The 23,824-nt window shown below is 50.8% G+C and overlaps 7 protein-coding genes across 7 annotated transcripts; 5 read left to right on the top strand and 2 right to left on the bottom strand.

Annotated features, from left to right (window-relative positions):
- Positions 1–20: 20 nt before the first annotated feature.
- Positions 21–1,935, bottom strand: J4E79_007702 (uncharacterized protein; the record flags this gene model as incomplete). Its single annotated transcript, XM_049356565.1, has 5 exons — positions 21–168; positions 262–869; positions 917–1,018; positions 1,069–1,515; positions 1,567–1,935. The coding sequence occupies 5 exons, from the start codon at positions 1,933–1,935 to the stop codon at positions 21–23; spliced, it is 1,674 nt and encodes a 557-aa protein (XP_049208912.1).
- Positions 1,936–2,428: 493 nt separating this feature from the next.
- On the top strand, positions 2,429–3,193 carry J4E79_007701 (uncharacterized protein; the record flags this gene model as incomplete). Its single annotated transcript, XM_049356564.1, has 3 exons — positions 2,429–2,525; positions 2,579–3,121; positions 3,183–3,193. 3 exons carry the CDS (start codon positions 2,429–2,431, stop codon positions 3,191–3,193), a joined length of 651 nt encoding a protein of 216 aa, XP_049208911.1.
- Positions 3,194–5,452: 2,259 nt separating this feature from the next.
- J4E79_007700 (uncharacterized protein) lies at positions 5,453–7,276 on the top strand (the record flags this gene model as incomplete). The annotated part of the gene is made up of 3 exons (XM_049356563.1): positions 5,453–5,504; positions 5,555–5,886; positions 5,933–7,276. The coding sequence occupies 3 exons, from the start codon at positions 5,453–5,455 to the stop codon at positions 7,274–7,276; spliced, it is 1,728 nt and encodes a 575-aa protein (XP_049208910.1).
- A 906-nt stretch (positions 7,277–8,182) lies between these two features.
- J4E79_007699 (Type I Iterative PKS) lies at positions 8,183–16,249 on the bottom strand (the record flags this gene model as incomplete). The annotated part of the gene is made up of 7 exons (XM_049356562.1): positions 8,183–9,052; positions 9,103–9,423; positions 9,470–14,139; positions 14,191–15,493; positions 15,550–15,818; positions 15,878–16,022; positions 16,079–16,249. 7 exons carry the CDS (start codon positions 16,247–16,249, stop codon positions 8,183–8,185), a joined length of 7,749 nt encoding a protein of 2,582 aa, XP_049208909.1.
- A 527-nt stretch (positions 16,250–16,776) lies between these two features.
- On the top strand, positions 16,777–18,008 carry J4E79_007698 (uncharacterized protein; the record flags this gene model as incomplete). The annotated part of the gene is made up of 2 exons (XM_049356561.1): positions 16,777–17,034; positions 17,241–18,008. The coding sequence occupies 2 exons, from the start codon at positions 16,777–16,779 to the stop codon at positions 18,006–18,008; spliced, it is 1,026 nt and encodes a 341-aa protein (XP_049208908.1).
- Positions 18,009–18,641: 633 nt separating this feature from the next.
- Positions 18,642–20,231, top strand: J4E79_007697 (putative secondary metabolism biosynthetic enzyme; the record flags this gene model as incomplete). Its single annotated transcript, XM_049356560.1, has 4 exons — positions 18,642–19,503; positions 19,556–19,698; positions 19,728–20,054; positions 20,094–20,231. The coding sequence occupies 4 exons, from the start codon at positions 18,642–18,644 to the stop codon at positions 20,229–20,231; spliced, it is 1,470 nt and encodes a 489-aa protein (XP_049208907.1).
- Positions 20,232–21,111: 880 nt separating this feature from the next.
- On the top strand, positions 21,112–22,333 carry J4E79_007696 (putative secondary metabolism biosynthetic enzyme; the record flags this gene model as incomplete). Its single annotated transcript, XM_049356559.1, has 5 exons — positions 21,112–21,141; positions 21,197–21,263; positions 21,320–21,450; positions 21,523–21,811; positions 21,888–22,333. 5 exons carry the CDS (start codon positions 21,112–21,114, stop codon positions 22,331–22,333), a joined length of 963 nt encoding a protein of 320 aa, XP_049208906.1.
- Positions 22,334–23,824: the final 1,491 nt, after the last annotated feature.

Here is a 23,824-nt window from a genome sequence, read left to right as displayed (position 1 = left end):
ATGTCTATGAAAAGCTCATCTCAAAGATCATCCAACATATACCCCCTCCTCTTCTCAGGCTGGGCCTTGATGACCCAGCTATGCAGCACAATCTCGTGCCATTGAACCCTCTCCGCATTCTGCATACGAAACACCGGCTCCCTCTCAACAACAAACTCTTTGCCTTTCCTAGGCCCGATGCGCGGAAGGAAGAAGCGAAACGAGACCCAGTACACAATACAGCATGTCAGCATTATCCACGATAACAAACCCGTCGCGTACCAGGGAAGCCCAGGAATGATGTCGTGAACATCAAGGTCTGAGTACTGGAACGGTGGTATCCAGACTGCGACTAAGGGGAAGCCGCCTGCAATTGCGTAAATCAGAGCAGCGGTAACGCTCAGCCAATTTGGAAGAGGCGATTTGAGAGACCACTTTGTAAAGGTACGGAGATACAACATGCCGACTGCCATGATGAAGGTTGGTATGATATCGATGAGGTACACGTATAGGTTTGCGAGAATCCTGTACGCGGATGATGGTTTCATGGGCCATGTTACCAGTATGAGAAACACGGCGCATACCCAGTGGAGGAAGAGCGCGCCTAGGGGTGTTGGCTCTGACTGGCTGGAATGGTGTTTCTCTCGGTATTTGCGAAAGAGAATGCGGTTTTCGCCGAAGAACTTGGCGAATGGTAGAACTCCTTCCTTGGCTATCTCTTGTTTCGCGCGGGCAAGCGTGAAGGTCATGCCGATGACATTGCCGAAGCTGTTGACGGTCGTGAAGATGGCGAGGATTGCAGACGCGTGTTTGTGGCCGATGACGTTGTTGAGAAAAGCTAGAGCTACATCGGTGGATGCAAGTTGTTGCTCTTTGCTGACTACAATCATCTGAGTGCGTCAGCGCAGATCTGGGAACTGACTATGTGGCTACCTACGTAGCTGACATTGACGAGCATGTATAAGATACAGATCATCCCGAGAGCAATGATGATGCCTTTGGGAAAGTTCTTGCGTGGTCTGTGGATCTCGCAGAGTATCTGAGTATGCATAAGTGGTGATTTGATAGGATGTCGGGACTAAGACTCACATAGTTTGCTTGATTATACCCGCCATAGGCATAAAAGACCGCTAGCATGCCTTGCGTATAGCTGTCGGCGTTTCCGTGCGTCCGCGCAAACGAAATCTTGTATCCCATATTGGCTGTTGCGTGATTCGTATGCGCGACACCGGCCAATACACATATCGCCATGATGGGGAACACACAAAGAATGGCGATCTTAACAACGACGATGACATTGTTAAGAATGATACCTCCACGTCGAGTGAACGCATGCAAGAAGCACGGAAGCGTTACTGTCATTATTGCGAGACATCGTGCCGCCGCATCCTTGCCTGCACCTCGATCAGTTCCTGGAGAGCCTATTATGTCGTCGCCGAAGGTCAATGCGTTGGCTGCGCTCGAAGCAATGATCACGTAGTTGACTGCGTAAAAGGAAAAGACGAAGAACTTGGGTCGCTTGATGAGGTAGTTCACCTGGTCGCGGTCAGCCGTGTATCAGTGGCAGGCTTGCAGTTCTACACTCACGTAGTTCATGTCTCCACCATTGCGTACGACCGGCACTCTTTCGCCATCAATTGAATGCCGAGGTGTAGTCAAGCCGAACTCGATGTACAATATAGAACCCGCGATGGCTGCAAGTCCGCCGAAAGCCCAAAAGCAAAGCGTGATCCCCGGACTCTCGGTGGCCTGCATAACGGTCCATGGTGTTCGGAATATGCCGGTACCGATGACTTGCTGGAGTATGAAGGCCACTACTGAGAAAAGACCTAGAGGGTTCGGCGTGCTTTTTGTAGCGACGACATCTTTGTCGTTCAAAGCCTCGAGGTATGCGCGGTCTTCTTCGTCTAAGCACAGGCTGCGGTCTCCCGATTGGACGCTACATGATTCGTCCATCGTTCGGTACTGAGCATCGATTTGGAGCTGGTGAAGCTCAGGAATCTGGTTGGATAAGTAGTACCTAGCTACAGTAGTGACTGCCCAGCAAGAAGCCGGTAATGGCATCTGAATGACTTATCCCTTAAGTTTCATACATTAGTTATCGCCCGGCAGAAGAGCTAGTTTTCGAAGCCCTTGCTCAGGATTTTACTCTTTCCGTCGATTTCTAGAGTCTTCGCACCGCGGAGCTGCGACTCCTTACTTAACGATACTTGCCATGAGAACAACAGCCACTAACACGAGGTCGCTTCGAAATTCGATAGACAGCCACTTTGCATAGGAGCAAGGCTAAATCCGAAAGTGAACAAAGCATCGCTTGCCACAGTTGAGTAAATGCAGGGGACGTGTGAGGAAGGGATGCGCGTGTGCAGGATAACGACAGACAGCTCCTGAGGTATCGTCGTTGGTCCCTAAGCCTGCATCTTCTCAAAGCATTGCAACTGTCGGTAACATGCCGTGGGATTTCGGTGTACTCAGCTTTATTTGCGGCGCCATCAAATTATCGTGGATCGTATACGAGAAGGGATTCACGGAGGAGAAGTCGCTGCGTTTGTCCTCCCAGCCACCCCACCCACGTTCCGCGCTAACCGTATTGTTTTAGCGCGACGGTATCTTGAGTTTGGCGACGCGTTGTTCCGGCTGCACTGGAGTCTCAACACCATCGAATCCATCGTCAGGACCGCGAACACCGGCTTAGAAAACGAAAGGCTCGAGAGCTATGGACCTGAACTATATGATACCACAGCGCTGATCGATATCGTGGGCAACTTCCGCTTGACGCTGGAACAGTGTCAGCAGTTGCTCAATGACGTCAGCAAATTTCGTACTGGCAAAGACGGCTTCATCACCAACATCATCTACAACCTGAATACGGATGCGCAGGTCAGAGATTTGACTGAGCGTTTGAAATATCACAGCGTCAAGATTGGTCTCGTTCTCGACGCGTTCAACATTCATGTCCAAACACAGCTGCGGGATCTCCACAATGAACAACACCAAGACCTGGCGGAGCGAATTCAGGAGCTGAAGCACCTACTTGTTGCTAGTCGCGATTCAAGCACCGACGCGTATCAGCCGGTGATCAAGCGAGATATAGAAGTCCCTGTCGAACTTGCCGAGCGCTTCACAGCGGAGTTACAGCAACGTTCTTTATTGTATACGTTTGACTGGGAGAAAACATCTGACGGACTGCAAGTATCAGTCAGAGAAGGCCTAGAAGCCTTTTGCAATCATTTCAATGGCGTTCGTCCGGATGGAGATGCGACATCATATCTTCGCCTTCTCAAAAGCATATGGCTAATGGACAAGATTAGGGAAGGACACGATTGGTCAAGTATCCAAAGCTCAAATCCAGGCGGTCTCTATGATAGGTGCATCCGGGAAATGGATCGACGACTTCGCATAGAGTGCGCTCGAATCGCTAGCAGTCCAATCGCGCGCCCCCGACTATCTACTATTATGCGGTCTCCCGAGGAAATGCTTGCTATCTGGCCAAGACCTATCTCCATCAACGATAACGTGCACGAAACGAATCTTGGGGTTCTTCTGGATATTTCGCTTGTCTCCGGTACGCAGACACATACCTTTCGCGTAGTGCGTAACATGGATGGGACGTTGGGAATGGAAGATACCACCACGACTATAACATCATGCACTGGCGGAAGTTCCAGGGACAGAGTAACACAAAGACTCAACCTTGACCCAAGGAAGGTTTTCCTGATCCCTGTGTATGCAATACCGAAAGTCTCAGGCTCGCAAGATGCCTCTTGTAGCTTAAAGCTGCAGAGCTCCCCTGATGACACAAATGGCCTGACTCCAGAGTTTCGCTCATGTACCGACTTGTTCAGATTGCAACACCTCATTACGGGCTACAGATGCGTACATCAAAGGTGGGTAGCCATTAGCCTACAAAACTTGTCGCGCAAGCAGCACTTCAACTATATGCCTGTATGAGACTGACAAATTTGAAGGAGAAACGCAAGAGTCACTTCTCTCATGAAGGGGCAGGGCTTCCCAACGAATGGTGGCGCATCCGAAGGTAGACCAAGCAAGACCACCGACGTATTGACTGAGATCGGAAACATACAGTTGTGGCAGAAAGCTTCTTTCGAAAAGAGATCCGCGTCCCAACACCAATACAGCAGGTCGTCAGAAGACCTGTTAAATTCTTCAGAAACTGTATCGGGTGCATGGGGTCCTGAGCCACTCAGCGAACGGACTTTCACCTCGACGTCGAGCATCATGAGCAACATCTCCAGCGCTCATTCACAGGAAATATCCCTGGGCTCTGCAGTCAGGGCAGTACAATTGACACAACCAGAGCCACCGTTACTTGTGGTATTTCTCAAACAGCCAGATACAGGACAGTTATCCTTCCTAGCCATTGAGCTCGATGAGCGCACGAAGATCGAGCCAAAAAGCTGCGACTGTCGAAGCACCAAAGCCAGCTGTACAGTCAGTGTGCTAGAGCGATCTGGTACACCACTGCTAGCACGTCGTTTCTATGCGAAGAAGGGGCTCAACAGCTGGAATCTGGCGGCTGTCGGTGCACATTGGTCGTCATCTGACACGGGTGCGGTATGTGTGCGCGACATGTACTGGCTCCGGTTCGAGTTCTCGAACGACGCTGAGCGCAAGAAGTTTCATCAGAATGTCACTGATCTCGTTCGTATCTTCTCTGCAAGGATGAACGACTACCAGAGAGACTTAAGATCTGTCCGAGGAGCTCACATCATCTCACGACCAGGCTGAGAATGGTCGGCATTGCTCACTTCCTTCATCTATCGTATTTGTCAATTTTTAGTCTAATGTTAATAACGTTCCTTCTTCTCAATATCATGTAGTAGCAGTCTGTGGTGATGTTCGCTCACTTCCGATGATCTTGCTCAGCCCTCGTACTAGTTTGGGCCAAGAAAGCTTTTATAAGAGATCATGTTGCTAGATTATGTCTACGCTGAACCTACAAGTATATGCAACATACAAGAGAGACACACGAAGTTGACGTCAGTCATATGGATGTCTCGGAAAATACAACTTCCTCAATGCGAACGATCTAGCGAATGCGAATTTAGGCTGAGAATCGCACCTGACGCCCGGTGCTAGCGAATGCGACATGCTTGGCCTGCGCCACCGACCTCTCGCACTCGTCAACACTTCGCCAATACACTTGGCACTCTATGGTAGAGATGTGCATCATTCTTTATAAGAAAGACGTAGACTTCGAAGCCAGGATTAAAACATACATTGATGTGTACATCAGTATAGTTTTCGTATAACACCTTCTAAGGTCTACAAAAACGACGTCCCACATTTCCTTCACCGTACGATGACGGCGCCCTCGCAGTCTGGCCAAGAACACCAACCTGAGTTCATCGCAGCTAGTATTGTTGCGGCTACTAACAGAGAAACATGGATAACTCAAGCGCGACGATGGAAGTTTCTCCTACTGCTGTTGCCAGGCTTCTATACCGCGAGTATGGATCTAACTGTTGTCGCCACAGCGCAGCCGTTCATCGCCTCTCATTTCCGTAAGTACTCTCTCCAAGGACCGCCAGTGTACATGCTTACTATCAAACAGAAGCTTTGAACCAGATAAGCTGGATCGGCACAGCCTTCACACTCACAGACACTGCGTTCGTCCCCTTGTTCGGCCAGATAGCTGATGTCTTCGGACGGTACGCAGCCCTGCAGATTGCTGTTATAATTATGACTTTGGGCGGCGTCCTTTGTGCAAGCGCACAAATTTGGCCAATCTTGGTACTTGGTCGAGCACTACAGGGTGTGGGGACGGCCGGCATGTCTACATGCTCTCTCATCATCTTGGCGGACAACGTGTCCCTGAAAGAGCAAGCGTTCAATACTAGCATCTTTCACTTCTTGATCGGCATTGCGTATGCAACTGGACCTTTGGTATGACTCTTAGCAGCTGAGCTTATTACTGCTAACAGGTAATCAGATCGGAGGCTACATGACGAATGTGCATTGGCGATATGTCTTTGTGCTCTTGTCCGCCTTGAGCGCAATAAGCATCCTCGCTATTGCGTTCCTGCGACCTGATCTGAAGAAGGGGAGGTACTCGGTGGCTCATCCGCAGTCGGGTCAGACTTCTCTTAGGTCTTTCCTCGATGGATGCGCGTGTATCGACCTGATCGGCGTGGGAACGTTCGTCGTTGGAGTGGCGCTGATTATCCTGGCGACCAGTTGGGGTGGCTCGGCTTATGCCTGGACATCACCAGCCGTCCTAACACCGCTTATCACCGGCCCATTCTTGCTGGTAGTGTTCGTGGTGTACCAACGATACATGGCGCCGGGCCGACATCTCGCGCAACGGCTTCCACGGATCATGCCCGTGGTGCCATACCAACTCTTTCACGAGAAGGATGTGACCCTAGTCTGTATCATCTCCGCAGCAACAGGTGCAGCTCTCTACGCCTGCTTCTACTTCGCCGGTATCTACTTCACTCTTGTTGAGGGTTTCGACGCTGGTAAAGCTGGGCTCCAGCTGCTGTTCTACGTTCCCGGGATCGGTATCGGCGTATACACTGCCATTATCATGTGCAACGTACACCCTCGACAGACCATCTGGCCCCTACTGATCGGTACAATCGTAGAGACAGGTAGCATCGGAGCGCTATCATGGGCTATACGTGCTCGCCAGAGGACCGCTGTCAACGTGCTCATGGGCGTCGCCGGGTTCGGTACTGGCATCCGCTTTATGCCAGAGAACCTACACCTGACAGGAATGTACCGGGACAAGATCGCTGTCATTCTCGGCCTTTTGAGCTTCGCTGGTCCTTTTGGTGGAACCATAGCTTTGACGGTGATGGGCTCGGTCTTCCAGAACAAGATGTCGGCCTACTTCGTCGGTAGCGAAGGGTCATCTAGATTCGACGTCAACTCACCCACCGCATTGAATGCTATCAGCGACCTCTCGTTGGAAGATCTGGAACGCTTCCGATCTGCTGCCGCCAACGCTATTAGTTGGTCGTTCATCTCCATTTTGCCATTTTTAGCCCTCAGCATCCTCGCTGCGTTAATGCTAGGCAACGTCTGGATATGCAAGGACAAGAAAGCGATGAAGGCGACATCTCCCAGCGACCCGACAGTGAATACGGACGCAGCGCTGCAAGATCAGACGCAGAGTGTGCAGCGGAATGGAAGGCCGGAGGTGCTGACCGGAATCTGTCTCTACGCTGTATTGAGAGGAACAGTAGCTTCACAGCGGCACTTGGGCCCGCTGGAGGTGCGGTTAGATCGTCACAAGGAGAAGAAAGACAGCAGGGAGAGTGCTTCGCTATGATGTCATGATAACATTCCGTTTATGGTTAGACCGAACCCACGGGCCAAATGCCCCTATCGTAACGAAGTGGCTGGAGTCCCAGCCATCCGCGTTCCCACTGCAGCGATCCCTCAAGCAACATGAAAATTGTCTATCGCATTATGCAAATTTTAATAAATAATGTAATTACACTACTGCCGCCTATTCTACTTAGCACTTATTACTTATACTTAATAATTATACTAGTATAGATCTTAAAAACTTCCTGCGTATACGCTAGTATTTCTAGAATAACCTAATTATTACTAGTATTAATAATTACTATAAAAGCTAGCTCTCTTACACTTAGATTTTAATTCTTTATTAAAATTTTATTAAGAAGCTTAGTTAGAGCGTAGATCTTTCTCTCTAGCTAGCCTTTAGCTATTTTATTTCTTAAAATATTATTAGAACTTTATTTATCTTAATTATAGAGAAGCTCTTACTTTATTTTTTAAACTACTAAAGCAGCGCTTTATTCTTCTCTATATAAAAGTAGATTTCTTAGCTTCTATTTTATACTAAATTATACTTATAGATTATATTACTAAAGATTATTCTTATAGTAAAAAAATCTTTAATCTTGCGTTTTATATTTTAGTACTATTAAGGTTAGCTAGAGAATATAGCTATGCGTAGACGTCTTATTAGTATAGTTATCTTAGCTCTTTTTATAAGCCTATTGCTAGGCAATAGCTTTGCTTATAAGACCTCCTCTATTTAGAGTACTATAGTACATACTATACTACCTATAGAACAGTAACTATTTTAAGCCTATAACCTCTTTAGAACATTAATAACTCTATTTAAAGAACTCTTTTCTAACTAATTTATAAGTCTTTAGTTTATACAGAAACCTATAAATAATTAAAAGATTATTTTGTCGCATCATGCATCTGCCTCAAGACTGGCCACAGTTTTCTTCGTCCGCTTGAGTTGACTCATCTTCGTGATCAGCTCCCCGATTGCGGCCACGGTCCTACCGCGCATGATATCGAAAACCGCAATGTCCGCAGCAAACTCCTTGCCAATCCAGTTGCGCAGCTCGACTGCGACAAGTGAATCCACCCCGAAAGCGTGAAGGGGTTTATTGACGTCAATCTCCTCTGGAGGGATGGACAGTGCGCGGGCGAGCTTGCGCGCCAGCGCCTCGAGGACTACTGCTACTCGCTGCTCATCGTCCTCCGCAAGATTGAACAGCGTAGCGGCACTGACGCTACTCTGTGTGTTGGACTGGTTTGTGCCACGGGCTTGCGAGAAGGATGCGAAGAGTGGGCGCTGCAACACCTCAGCTGGTTCCAAATTGCGTTCGATCAGATCAACGGGAGTTACTAGACCCATGGCGATCTGACTCTTGTCTATTGTCATCGGCATCTTCGTATGTTCTGGGTCACAGTATATGGTCAACACCGCTAGGAACTCATCTTCTTCAATCTGACCGAGACTGCCGGACTTTTTGAAGTTCTCGTGTAAGCGTTCAGTCTCCGCGACGATGCCGATGGTGCGCATGACACCCAGGTCAATGGACGTTGCGCGCTGCTGGTGCTGGACTCGATGACGTGCGAGTGCGTCTTGGAAGGTGCAGCCTGCTGCATAGTTGGACTGACCAATGTTGCCTGCGACGCCTGCCACCGACGATAACATGATGAAGAAATCCAGATCTCGAGGAAGCACGGTGTGGAGATTCCATGAAGTGTGGGCTTTGGAACGGATAGTCTGAACCCACTGAGTGTGACTCATGTTGTCGAATGTCGCGTCCTACGAGACTTGGTAAGCGATTTCTCGAGCGTGAGCATTGAGAGACTTACATTCAGCATCATGGTGGCATTGATGCAACCTCGAATTGGCGGCATAGACTTTGCGCATGCAGCGAGAAGATCAGAGAGCGACTCTGCATTAGATGCATCACACTTCGGGGTGCACACGTTGATGCCTCGCTCCGCTAGTTCGCTCACCAGTTCAGCAGCTGCTCCCGAAGAAGCACCAGATCTTGATGGTACGATCAGATGTCGCGCACCCCTAGAGGCCATCCATTTGAGTATAGATCTCCCGATGCCACCCAGTCCTCCGGCAACGATATAGCTGGCGTTCTGGTCGAATTGCCACGATCGACGGCGGAGAACGCGTTTCTCAACTAGTTAGTCTTGATCGATACTTATGACCTGACAAACGTACCTGCACTTTTGCAGAAGGATCGATTTGGATGATGATGCGTCCAGTATTCTTCCCGCTCTGGAGATATCTGAACGCGCCCTCGACGTCTGACACCGGGAAAAGGTTCAATGGCCTCGGACAGTGTATGTTCCCTTCTCCGACGAGATCCATCGTCTTGTGGAGCAAGTCCCGTCCCATCTGCTTACGATTCAAAGCAATATGGCGCAGATCAACCGCGAAGAACGAGACATTGTTTGCAAAAGCCGCCATTGGAAGTGAGGAATTGGCGTTGATGTCAGCTTTGCCAATCTCAACAAATCTGCCATATGGTGCAACGCATTCCCACGAGGCACGCAGTCCCTCTCCCACAAGAGAATTCAGCACGACGTCAACGCCGTACCCATTTGTGAGACGCATGATGCCTTTCGCGAAAGTCGTGTTTCGACTGTAAAAGATGTGGTCGGAAGGAATCCCATACAGGTCGATGAGATGCTGCCTCTTAAAGTCGAAGCCTACGGTCACGAATATTTCAGCGCCTATCAATTTGGCGATTTGGATAGCAACCTGACCAGTCGCACCAGATGCAGCATGGATCAGAATCTTTTCTCCTTTTTGCAATCTCGCAACTTCGGCCAGGGAGTAATATGCTGTTATGCCACAGTTTAGTACTGCGCACGCTTCTTCGAACGAGACGGCCTCTGGAATCTCAACGGTAGCCCATTCGTCGGCGCGAGGAAACATTCGCATGCACCCAACACCGCAAATGCAGACTCGGTCTCCTGGTTGAAATCGTGTACAGGCGGAGCCTACGCGCGTGACTATACCAGCACAGTCAGAGCCAAAGGTATCTTCTTCCAGCCGGCCGAGAGCTTGAAACATATCGCGGAAGTTCAGACCCCACGCTTTGGCTTCAATCTCGACCTCGCGGTCTCCAAGGGGTGCATGATGTTCAGTGTCTTCTGCGAAGTGCAATGTTTCGAGAGAGCCTCTGCTCCCAATCTCGATCTTCAGTGGTGGACCGGGAAGCCAGGACTCAGTCCGCATCTGTGGCTTGACCAATGAGTTCAAGTCCATGTTCAGATCCCTCTCTTCTATGAGCCGCCCGGTCAGCATGTGGCCATCGCGTAGCACGTACTCGAGTTCTGGCGACTGCGTTGAGGACATTACGCCAAGTACATCCCAGATGGCATCGCATCCGCTGATCCAGTCGCGGACCGTATCCTCAACCGAGAGCGTTACAATACGCTTGTTAGCAAACTCTAGCCGCACGGCCCGAAGAAAGCCATCCTTAAGATTAGCACAGGGATAAGGAGAGCAGTCGGTGTTGTTGGGAAGCATAGCAGAAGAGACCCACAAAAGGTTCTCGGATACATGCACCCATTCCCGAATGAGCTGAAATGCTTCAGTCGATGTGGACATCAAAATATCCCCACTTATATCAGCGAGAAAGACGACGATGTCTTCTTTCGACACTTCAGCGGCAGCTACCTGTGTGAATAGGCATATTCTCGTTGTTGTAAAGGATGTTCGGGGCTTTTGCTGCAAGAGTTGGGTACCCAAACCATAGTGAGACTGGTTGACATCGTTTATAACGAACAGTATTCTGCCACCTTTCTGTGAGGGTTGAAGGTCTTCGACGGCTGTAGAAAAGATTACACTGCATTGATGCGCAGCAGCCTCCTCATAATCGCGAATGACGAAGTCGTTTCCCGAGAATCCGTTCTCCCGTAGCAAGCGATCCCAGTCCGGTTCCGTGATCGTGGGTCCAGAGGAACGAAACTTCTCTTCGCTGAGCCACCATCCAGGCAGAATACCAAAGCCAAAGTTCATGAGGAAGCAGTCTGGCGCCGTAGTCTCATGGAAAATGAGCTTCCCTCCTGGCTTCAATGCACAGCGAAGATTCTGGAGTGTAGTGCCAAGATTCTTTGTGGCGTGGATGACACTGCCGGCGAGAATTACGTCGTAGGTACCAGAATGAAAGCCTTGCTTTGTTACGTCGCTTTCGATATCAAAAGTCTTGAAAACCATGCGATCTTGGCTTTGAGAGAATTTCTCGCGTGCCTTCTCGAAGAAGCCGGGAGAGACGTCTGTGTAGGTGTAGCTGGAAAATGCTGTACCGCCCGTCCGAGCCTCGACATCGCGAAGCGTGGAGATTATGTGTTCCGTCATAGCGCCTGTCCCTGAACCAACCTCAAGGATGTTCTGAGTTGGGTTCTCGTGCGCCATTAGGCTGAGGTACGAGATGAACTTATCATTGTACACCGGCGCGAACATGGCCTTGTATATGTCTTGGGCGAGGGTCGTGGAGAAAAGCAGTTCGAGCGCATTGATGTCGCCGCGTACGATCGGGACAACGTGCTCTGCTATCTCGATGAACATTCTCCAGTCCGGGAATTGCGTACTTAGATGATTGAGCTTCTCATTCAGCTCTTCATCCGCGAGCTCTTCTTGCGAAAGTATCGGTACGTGCTCAAGGTGTAGCTTGAGCCACGACAGGTATTTCTTCATATGTGTTGGTGCTGTAGACCAGTCCGTGTCTTCCAGCCGGCCGAGGTTGCGGTGAACAACAGCGCGAATCGTCTGCTCAAGTTCGAGGATGAATTGGACGTGCATTGATTCATCATCCACGAAGTTATCAGCTTCGCAATACGCCTGGAGCTGGCTTGGCTTCATGAGCGATAGCTGCGGCTTCCAGTCAAAGCCATGTAGCAGCTTCCTTTCCACTTCGCTCTTCGTTTCAGCGCCGAGCACTGGCGACATCTCTAGGCGCGATACATGGCAAAGCGGTGAGCCGTCATCTGCGAGCGCTGTAAAAGAGCTCTCGATGCCTTTGATCGTCTTCTTGAATCTTGACGTTGTGAGCATTCTGATGTGGTGAGTTTGAGGGTATTGCCATCCGGATGCTGATATCCAGGTGTCATAAACTTTGTGAGGAATAATCGTCGGTAGCTTGTCTGACATGCCAGTAGACGGAGCAGTAAAGCAGACTTGGCAAGCTGCATCAAGTACTGCTGGGTGCACCACCCCTTCATAAGAGTGTATGGGCGCACTGACGTCGACGCGGGCAATACCGAGCTCGTCACCATCCCAAAAGATGTTGTCTGCCAATGCAAACGCTTCGCCGTATTTGAGACCTTGTTTCTTGTGCCAGTCATAGAAGTCCGTCTTGCTTATAGGAAGCTTGCATTGTTCTTCCGCGGCGAGGTAGCTATCGAGCAATGCCTTAGCATGAGCTCTGGCTTCAAGACCACAGTCTACTTCGGTGGCAGTCTCTTCGTAGTCTACATGCACTTGAGCTCGGACACACTCGATCCACTCGCTGTCTGATCGAGCGAAAATACGAACTTCTGAACGTGTCGACGTCTTCTCGTAGTCCTGACGAAGCGGGCGTAGCTGAGTGACCACTTCTGTCTTGCTATTAGGCTCAGAGCTAACGACAATGGGATTCATGAATGTTGCTTCCTTGATATTGTAGCCCAAGATGACTTGGTCGGTTTGAAAGTGCTGTTTTACGGCTTCTAAAGCCATCATGATCATCCCGGTGGCTGGGAAAAGCGCCTGGTCACCTACGACGTGGTCTGCAAGCCAAGGAGTCTCTTCTAGACTAAGCATCTTTCGCCATCGCGGCTCGGAAGGATTCCAGTCCGTAGCACATATGCCGAGAACGCTTCTTGGTGCGTTGTTGCGCATCCGCCAGTCTCGGCTAAGTCTAGTCTCGTGCCAGTATGTCTGCGAACGATCGAAAGGATACTCAGGCAAGTCAACCAGGATCTGCAGGCGTCCCTTTTGAGCATCTTGTAGGTTCGCCGCATCGATTGACGGAGCATATCCATACGTAAACAAGCACCCGATTGTCCTTAGGGTCGATCTGAGAGAAGAATCGAATTTCGACAACAAAGACATGTACCTAGCTTGCTTCTTGGTCGCATATTGGCCCAGTGTTTCGGTGGTAGGTCTCTTCAGTGCTGCGTGGGGTCCGATTTCGACATAATCATGTATAGTGTGATTGCGATCGAGCTTCGGTGCTGTCACGGCAAGGTATCGCAGGGCGTCCGCAAATCTGACGGGAGATACAAGATTATCGACCCAGTAAGTGCCTGTGGTCAAGGCATCGGTACCGACTACTGTACCCGTTACAGAGGAAACCATGAAGATCGAAGTTTGTTGCTCTCCTCGTTCGAGTAGACCCATCGACGAATAATACTCCGCGGAGATATCACCCATAGCGGGAGAGTGGTAAGCTACGCCCGTTCTCAGTTTCTGCGCGAATATGCCGTCTTCACCCAGCAAATTTTCCAAGGTATCGATGCCGGTCTCATCGCCAGATAGTGTTACGTTGAAAGGGCTGTTGACGCAAGCAACGTGGATATCTCCTGAGAGAGAAGCCTTGGCCAGGTATGCTGAAACGCCACTTTCGGGGAGATTGACTGACATCATGGCTCTGGGAAGAGGTAAAGATTCCATAAGCTGGTTGGCCAGTCTTCCTCTATGGTAAGCGACTTTACATGCGGACTCAAGTGACAAAGCACCGATACAGTACGCCGCGGCGATCTCGCCAGACGAGTGGCCAACTACTGCAAGTGGCGCAATACTGAAGCTTCTTAGTAGTTCCACAAGCGCTATCTGGAGAGCAGTGCAGAGGGGCTGGCTGAAACGGGGCTGATTGATGTTGTTCCCGTGCTCCATCTCGTCTAGTCAAGAGTCAGCTTGGCCGTCAAAATAAAGGCAGTCGATTGTCTTACCCAGTAGTGACCACGGTGCGCCCAATGAGCGAAAGACATGCCCGATTCTAATCAAAGTTGACTTAAATATGGGAAATTTGAGCAGTTCCCAGCCCATTCGAGCGTACTGTGCACCTTGGCCAGTGAATATCCATGCCATGCCGGCCTCTCGAGCTGAACGTATCAGGGTGGAGGTAGCAGCGTTGATGGCCGTGGATTTCTCGCTGGAATCAACGACTGCAAACGCCCTCCACGTCATGACACTCCTACGAGATGACAGAGTGTACGCGAGGCGACGCAGTCTTTCTTCGTGTCCTGATACGCGCTTGTCGAAGTAGTCTGTATACTGCTGCAGTACGAGTCGTAACGCAGCTTCGTCCCTTGCAGACCAGACGAGTAGCTGAACATACCCCTCCGGTGCCGTGATACTCTGAGTGGTACTCTCGGTTGTCGAGCCATTCAAATGAGCAGGATCAGCGGTCACTGCATACTCACTGACATGGCCGTTACCGTTCGTGCCATTCATGTTTCCATTTGGAACATTGCCAGTCATTTGTGCCTTTCGCAGAGTTGAGGCAACCAATGTATTGTGGAAGCTTTGTAAGTTCATGGACTCAAGAGTGTGATATGCATCGTCCAGTATGACGTGTCCATTGGAACCGCCGAATCCGAATGAGTTGACTGAGATGCGACGCAGCCCGTTAGTCGGCCATGGGATGCATTTCGTGGGTACCTCAACATTGTAGATTTTGGCGTTGATCTTTGGACTGATCTTCTCAAAGAGTGCGCTCGGTGGTATGACGCCCATTTCCAATATCATGATAGACTTGAGAATCCCAGCTAGTCCGCTACAGCCTTCGAGATGGCCTATGTTGGATTTGACCGATCCGACATATAGCGGGTGTTTTTGTGATCGGCTGGCCCGGAAGGTCCTGCCTATCGCCTTCATCTCCGTGGCATCTCCGAGCTGAGTACCAGTTCCATGAGCTTCAACGTATCGCGTAGACTCAAATCCCAAGTTGCAGCTCTTATAAACGTGTCTTATCAGCTGCTCTTGCGATTCCGCGCTGGGCTGCGTAATGCCTGGTGTGCGTCCATCCTGATTTGAGCCAGTCGCTCGAACTACGGCACGTATGACATCTGAATCTCGGATGGCATCCGAAAGCCTCTTGAGTACCAGCACTACCGCACCTTCCCCGCGGGCGTAGCCATTAGCACGGTGATCGAAGCTGTAGGAGACGCCGTCTGGTGAGAGCATTTGCATGTTCGATAGGTAGAGTGAGATTTCGACGCTGAGGAGGACGTTCGCTCCAGCAAGAAGAGCCTAGCGCGTGCGTGTCAGTATTCTTGCGGTGCTCCAGTTGCTAGAGATAGCATTACCATCGAGCTCTGACCGCTGCGAAGCGACTGACAAGCCAAATCCATCGCAATCATGCTTGTCGAGCATGCCGTGTTCAATTGGATGCTAGGCCCTTTGAAGTCGAAGTACCAGCTGAGCCTATTGGCTAGGATAGAAGGCGAGGTACCAGTCGCGGTATTGGTCGGTGCTTCGTCGGGGTCTCTGGCCAAGATTCTGCTATAGTCATCGGACATGGAAGCAGCGAACACTGCCGTTTGTGACCCAGCAAGGGTTTCTGGAGGAATTCCAGCTGCAACAGATTAGACTTCGCCGACAATACTGGCGATGCAGAGCTTGGGTAGCACTCACCATTCTCCAATGCTTTGTATGAAGTTTCCAGTAGCCATCTCTGCTGAGGGTCCATTGATGCGGCCTCTTTAGAGGTTATGGAGAAGAAGGCTGCATCAAAGGCGGCAGGATCTTCTTTGACAAAGTGAGCATTCGTGGAGTATACCTATTAAACTCTGTTAGCATCGGCTGCTCTCTTGACGCTTCGTGAATGTATCTTACCGTATTATCCATCGCTACGTTGGAGCTGTAGAACGCATCGATGTTACCTCGGGACTTAGGCCACGGACGACTGAGGCTTCTGCCCCTCTCAAGATTATCCCAGAAGCCATGGTCCTCATTGTCACCTTCCGGTAGCTTGTACGACAACCCGACGATGGCAATGGGCTCCATGGCTGTGAGGCTTCGGCGTAAGTTCACGGTGTTCAGTCACTGTTCAAGTGTGGTGCTGATTCAGTTACACCAGAACATATCGGAAGAGAAAACGCATAAAGATGGTCATGCTATTTCGAGCTTTCCCAGGTATGATGATCTTGACGTATGCTGGGGTGCGAGGTGATTGGCCGTTGCAACCGATGGTATGGCTATTGGTGGTAAGCCATTACAGCCTGTGGCCCCCAAGGCAGACCTACAGGAAGCGTCAAAACCCTTGGAGGTTATTTCCTTGAAAGAGTCGATGCGCGTGCAGGGGTGGCTGCATGCGAGTTGGTTTCCAAAAGCGACCAAATGTCAGCCGTTAATATCGCCTACTGCCACCCACGTACGTTCAATCTGCCGTAGCCAGTCAGCTTGATAAAGCGCCGGCAAGGCAGTCATCCACTGCGCTGGAATCATTTTTCCTTTACTCTACCGCCTTTCCCGTCAACCCAATCTGCTTACAAAGGCAGAACCGCAATCGTATACCATAATCGCTTCACATCATGGACCCAGCTGCACTCGCACAATCTTCGCCAGAAGAGCAGGCTATATTCCTAGCCGCGCTTTTGGAGGGTCCAGCTCTAGAGCCACCCCCGGGTGCGAGTTCAAACTTCGACCACCCAGGCGGAAGCCATGCTATTGGCTATGGTGTTGTCTTGCTCGGAAGCATTGTCGCTGCACTTGCGGTTCTGCTTCGTTTGTGGTCGAGAGCGCTGCTGAAGACATTTCGCATCGAAGATGCGCTCCTGATATCGGCTCTGGTAAGCATCTCGGTATCCAGAAGACGAACCAAACTAAACAGGCTACAAAGGGTCTATTTGCTGGACACTCGTATGTCTTATACGAACTCGCGATATTCCCAGGCTTTGAAGTTCATCAGTGGAACATCCAACTCCAAAATCTGTTTCCAATCCTTTACGTGAGTGCGACAGCGATCGAGATATGAATCTTCACTGAACCTTAACAGCATGTTCATCTGGGCTCAATCTTTTACGGCTTGGTCATCATGCTCCTGAAGGTAGCCATCTTGCTCGACTGGCTCAAGATCTTCGTGCCTCGTGGGCAGCGCAACGCCGTGTTCTGGATTTCCCATGTCATGATCTGGGCGAACATCCTCTTCTATGGCGTCGGCACCTTGGTCGAGATCTTCCAGTGCAGTCCACGGACCAAGATATGGAATCCTTTGGTAGAAGGCAAGTGCCCTATCGACATGAGAAGCCACAACATGGCTGCGGGTATCGTCAACCTCATCTCCGATCTGGTCATCCTCGGGCTGCCACAGAGGGTGATCTGGCAGCTACACATGTCGCGCGCCAGCAAAATCGGTATCTCGCTCCTCTTCGGTATCGGAATATTCGCTTGTGCGAGCGCAGCGGTGCGGTTATATTACATTTACAGGCTGTTGCACACGTCCGATCAGCTGTATATCGTCTCCATCGCGGGTCTTTGGGGCGTAGGCGAGATGACGGCTGGTTTCCTCATCATAGGCTTCCCGTCGCTTCCCAAAGTCGTCAAAGCCCTGCCATTCTCGGATTCTGTTGTCTCGCTCTTGCGACAGATAACGCGGCCCGGCTCAAGCGGTCATGCTGAAGGTCAGGCCGAGACGCGTCGCGGGCTGCCGTCGTGGCACAAAGCCGCACCACTAAAGAAGCGACGCGACCAGTTCGAGGTCAGCGAATTGAGCGAGTATGATCTTCCCGATCGTGATAGGGTTCACATGGGTGATAGGCGCTAGGTAGAGGCTGCATGGCTGGCATCGCGGGTTGGTGGGATCGCATTCTTCGTAGTTCATCATAGTCCTGGAATGGCAAGATGCAGGTGCCCTGCTGTTCCCGGCACAACTTCGGTAAACGCGTCCCAGCCACTCGTGAACCGCTGACGTGAGCCCATTCATCACGTGACGAACACGAATTGCCCCCGGGGCCTGCGCGTCATGACGATCCTCCCCTATTGCTTTCCTCACTGCTTGATACCCTGCCGACTCTGCAACATTCGCCTGCATGCAATTAAGAGCTCACCAATATGATGTTGCATGCCGAGTCTAGGCACCCTTTCGACCGGTCACCGCCTGTGGTCGCTACAGCCGCGTTGAGACGCCGCAAGCTGCAAGCTGCAAGGGTAGTTATGGCCCACGGATAGTGCCACCAGATCCAGCATCTCATTCGCCTATACTCAGCCTCCCTGGAGCGTCCTCCTCTCATTGCCTGTCTCAATGCTATAGTCAGATCGATCTGATGGCTGTGTCGCACCGGCTATGCACCCATCTGGGGGCAGGCCGTACATATAACGACTATCTTGACTGTGCAGTGCATCACTCGGTTATTCCTGTTACACATCTGGGCGTCTACTTTACGAAGGTTTCCACAGAATGGGTGAGGCATACGACCCAACGACCATCTTCAGCCCCAGCCGAGAGTTGGCAGCCCGCATAGGGAATCAGAAGCCCCGACAAAAGACGATCCCGTCGTCCTCATTCTATCGCAACCTAGAAGACGCACTAGAAGTTAAGAAGAAGTCACACACATTCTATTCGATCCAACAGAACCTATGGCAAGCGGCCGAGTCCACAGTCGACTTCATCTCCAACGACATTCTCTCCTTTGGCACCAGCGGCATCTTGAAGACAGAATACCTGAAAGAGCTTTCCCGATATGATCAACACAACCCCGGGGCGCCGGGATCGCGACTCGCCGAAGGAAACTACGCCTATATAGAAGAAACAGAGCAGCATATCGCTAAATTTCATGGCGCTGAAACGGCACTACTGCTGGCTTCTGGATTCGAAGCAAACGTGGCCATATGGACGTCAATACCACGACCGGGCGACGTGATTCTATACGACACCTTAGTTCACGCCAGCACCCATGAAGGTATCGACCAGAGTCTGGCAGGAGAACGAGAGAGTTTCGCACACAACAACATCGAGGACTTTCGCCGCATCTTAACATGGATCATAGAGTCCAATCCGTTGATCCAAAGGGGTGCAAGATCAGTCTTAGTAGCTGTCGAGTCTGTCTATAGTATGGACGGTGATGTCTGCCCATTGCAAGAACTTGTTGATGCCGCGAAGGAATTGGCTCCTTCCGGAGGTGTCCAGTTCGTGGTGGACGAAGCCCATAGCAATGGCATATATGGGCCTCAAGGCAAGGGTCTTGTGTGCGCTCTCGGTCTGGAAAACGAGGTGGCGATAGTGATGCATTCGTACGGCAAGGCATTATCCTCAAGAGGCGGTATGTATCTCAAGATCTACTTGAAGGTTATGTATACTCATTCGCAAAACAGCTGCCATCCTTGGAAATGAGACAATCAAATCTACGCTCCTCAACTTCGCACGAACTATCATTTTCACGACTGCGCCTTCATTCGCATCGGTAGCACTTATCCGAACAGGATACAGGCTGTTAGAGTCGGAAGTTGGAAGACAGGTAATCATTCTCTTCATATCAATGTCCAGGGCGATCGTTCGCTGACCCTTTACAAGGCCCAAGCACAGGTCCACGATCTTGTAGATCTCTTCTTACAGTCAATCATATCGCACCCTCTCTGGGAATGTGCAGAACAAACTGGGCTGCTCGCCATCCCCCTACTAAAAGACTGGGAAGGATCACCAACGGCGACATCCCACATCATCACTATCCGCACCCGACAACTTTACACATACTGGCTGTATTTCCACCTACTACTAGACGGATACTGCGTGTTCCCAGTCGAGCACCCCGTCGTCGCCAAGGGCGAAAGTCGCTTAAAGGTTACATTCCACGCCGGCAACACGGAAGAGCAAGTAAGCGGGATGGTAACATCAGTTTTCGCGTGGATCCAGGAAATGAAGGAAATCGAGGGAAGCAAGGATGATGCGCAGCAAATTGGCGTTTCGCAAGCTGCGCATAAGGTCTATACTTGGATGGCGCATGAAGGGCTGACTGGGTTTGGCATGCCTGCTTCGATGGTGAGATACTGAGGGTACCTTCTATTGGCCTCACGATCATTACCCGGATAATTCGTCTCGTCTCGAGTTCGCCTTGGTAGTTCAAAGATTATGCACAATGTGACAGGGATGGAGTAGCCTGGTCAACCGGGCGTAAAACGCATGCAACAAACGAAGCCAGCCGCGTTATCCCTCATATCAACTTCATAAAGTACCAAAATGGCGGTCCCCGAGCCGCGAAGACCATTCCTTCATGTACATGTTGTGGGTAACACGAAATATGCACGTAAGCCGTTGAGGCTTGGCGAGAAGGAATGGAATGGGGCGAAGTAAGATCATAGTTGCAGAAAGGTTGGCGGCAGTTCCTTCAGCCTTCACATGCTAGCGCTTCGGGCCGGTGGATCTTGGATGCTCATACGTGCATGTAGGATTCTTCCGTCGAGGCTTTTTTGGAGATTAGGATATGCCCAAGTTGTTTAGTCCAACCCACACCTAGATTTTTTGTATGCTTGTTGTTGTTCAAGTATTGGATATACGCAATGACCAAGTCTCACCGTGCTCGGATAGAGTGAGACAACCCAGGCTTTGTCTACACACTCCAAGCTGCCATATTTCTGACTTTACACGCGATCGTGCAATGGAAACCAGGTAATCTTTCATAGCCTCATTATCCGTATGAGACAAGTTCTGGAGTTTGACATAGCCTAATGTCCACGTGAAGTCCATAAATCACGCGGGCCGTGCACCACGATGCAGCGCCGCTGCCTAAACAATTACTGTGCCACAAACGCGCAGAACCCTTACACGGGCCACGGATGAGGTGGCGGCGTTGTGTCTGGCTCACCTTCGCTCCCGTCAATTCTCCGGCAACCACTACTCTTTCACATTGCCGTCCGTTTCACAGCACGCAAGCATGGTGCCTAAAGGTGACCTAAGTGGGAAGGTACGGCGGCGCCTATTTGATTCGCGCTTTCCAAGGTTCACGCTGACATGTGAAGATGGTATTCGTGATTGGCGGGTCTAAAGGACTGGGGAAGGAGATGTCGAAGGTTATGGCGTCTCAAGGTACGAGCGTGGTATGCCTAGAGTGTCGGTCGTCCTTGTTGAACAGCAACGTATAGGTGCTCATGTGACTATCTTTGCGCGCGGGCAGACGTCGCTTGACGAAGCCAAAGATGAGATTCTTGCAAGCAGAAGAAACGAAAGTCAGCAGGTTGCGGCAATCGCTGCAGACCTTGGCACATCTTCAACAGTGAGTAGGCGTCCGGTCTAACACCCATAAAGAGAAGGCAAGTCCAGGTTAGCATTCTAATGATACTACTAGGCGTATTCCCTTTTCGCATCACAGCCGACAATTCCGGATATCCTGTACTGTGTTGCTGGCGGTACACCGTCGGAGTGCGGGTACTTGCTCGACCTGCAGCCTGAGGTATTCGAACGCTGTATGAACAACAACTACTACTCAAGCCTATACCCAGCGCAGGCGGCAATGAAACTGTGGACTCAGGATGACGAAGACGCTGCGGTCCCATCAAGCCCAAAGTTGAGGAAGATTGTGTTTGTGAATAGTTCCGCATCGCTTGTCCCGGCACCTGGCTACCTAGCATACTCCGGTAAGTGGTTGTGCATCGCCGTAGAACGGTGCAAGTCTTGAAACTCAGTATACTGATTGATCGTGCGTTCATCAAGCCGCCAAAGCTGCTCAACGCTCACTTGCCGACACCCTACGCATGGAAGTAATGAGGTACTCAGGCCCAAAGAGCACATACGTCGTCCAATGTATCTTTGCGCACAACTTCATCACGCCAACATTCCTGCAAGAGCAAAAGACTAAACCCGAACTTACCAAGCGCATTGAAGGCACGTCGGGCGAGCTTCACGAGTTGGAGAAGCACTTCCCCTACGCTGCGAAGATTGCGCCCGAGATTGTGGCAAATGTCGCCAGCGGCGACTATGCTGTATGTGATGGGAGATTCGATCCTCAGCTTTTGTGGGCGAATGCTATGGGTGCGAGTCCGCGGCGCGGATGGGGGATCGTGGATACGCTGATGGCTATGTTCATGCTTCTCGCGTGGCCATTCGTGAGGCGCGATATGGAGAAGAAGTGTTGGGGTGATGCGTTGGGTGGAAAGTAGGACGAAATGGTGCTGGCCTTTCTACGGCACGATTGCCCTGTAAAGCTTTTTTCAATGCTATTGTTGCTCATCGTCAATGATGTGTCGAGTATGCCATGGCCTTTGGCTTCCAAGGTTTCAAACCAAACCCATGCCATGCTGATTGCGTCAGCACGTTGGAGGGCGGGCGTGACGTCGGCGGCCAAACATCCACGACAACGGCCCCCGATCGCAGCGCTCTTACAACCGGGCCGTGAAGGCGCTGGGCAAAGAGCATGGATGCGAACTGAAGGCGCGTAGTCAACGGAGGCGTGGTCGGAGTGGGGTCGTGATCGCGAGCGTGGTCGTGGTCGTGACGGCCCGTCGGCTTCGCGCTTCCTCAGTTTGGTTGGTGCCGAACATCCGCCGCTGCGGCCCCTGATCGCATCGCTCCTGACAGCTGTCCTTAGCCCCATGTGGGTAGTTTCGGGGCCGATTCAAACATAAATTTTGGAGTCTCAAAATTGAGGATTCTTGACGTAGATACTCTACCGCGCCTCATGCAGACCATCAACTTCCTCGTCTAGCATCGCGATGTGAGTTTCGTGTCTCGCTGGTGAGCACACGCACGGTGGCCTGCAAAGGTCATTGCTTTGCCATCACCCGGAGCCTTATCCGATGGTTTAAGCTTCAGGGGTCATTCCTCGCGGTGGGCAGGAACAATGACACATGGGCACAGTCGCAGTTGAGCATTCGCTTCTTTTCTGAGTCATTGCGGTCATTGCAAGTTATCCCGATATTTTGCCCAATCCTTCGTTCTGTCCCGGCCCAGCATCTCATACAGGAAAAAGACTGAACAGGTCCAGAGCCCACATCGACGTCAGGTCACCTACTTTGCATGTCTCCATGTTGACATAGACTGCAGACTTGTTCAATTTTTTCCTCGCTACCTAGGTACTACTACTACTGCGTTCATTCCAGCCGGTACTGACCTCAGCGTTTGAGCTGCAGGGCTGTTTCGTCAACTTCACCTTTGCTCTCGCGGAGTGGCTGATAAAACCGCGATTCGCTGGGGCTAAATTTGCGGCGCAACATCTGAGCAGTGGGAGGAATTCAGGTTGATCTTCGATTGCCGTGGGGGCCGTTGCCGTCGTCGATATCCAGATGGAACGGATGAGAAGAGCGTAGTCAAGACTGGAATAGACAACGGTTTGCTGGCACGTCGACCTACCTAGGAAGGCGAACGCCGAGCGCGAAGCAAAGTTCTCGGCGAGGTTGACTTTGCAAGTCTTTCAACACATGACGAATGGTCATTCACGAATGTCTGTGCCTCAGTATCGCATCGTGTAGCAAAGTCCTACCTCAACGTCATCTGAAGATTCCGTTGCTACGATAAGCTTACATGTCCTCGAATCCTTGCGCTTAAAAGTCAAGATCTGTGCCACAGCAGTACATCCATGCTCTAGAGGTGCTACCTCTGCTCTACGAAAGCTGGGGGCTGTGAGATTTACGGAAGTCCAGCATTTGGCAAGA

The sequence above is a fragment of the Alternaria viburni genome, assembly GCF_023758015.1.
Source record: "Alternaria viburni strain BMP 2772 chromosome Unknown scaffold_17, whole genome shotgun sequence".
Taxonomy (NCBI): domain Eukaryota; kingdom Fungi; phylum Ascomycota; class Dothideomycetes; order Pleosporales; family Pleosporaceae; genus Alternaria; species Alternaria viburni.
The sequence above is the reverse complement of the archived record's forward strand: the minus strand, read 5'-3'. Positions and strand labels throughout refer to the sequence as shown.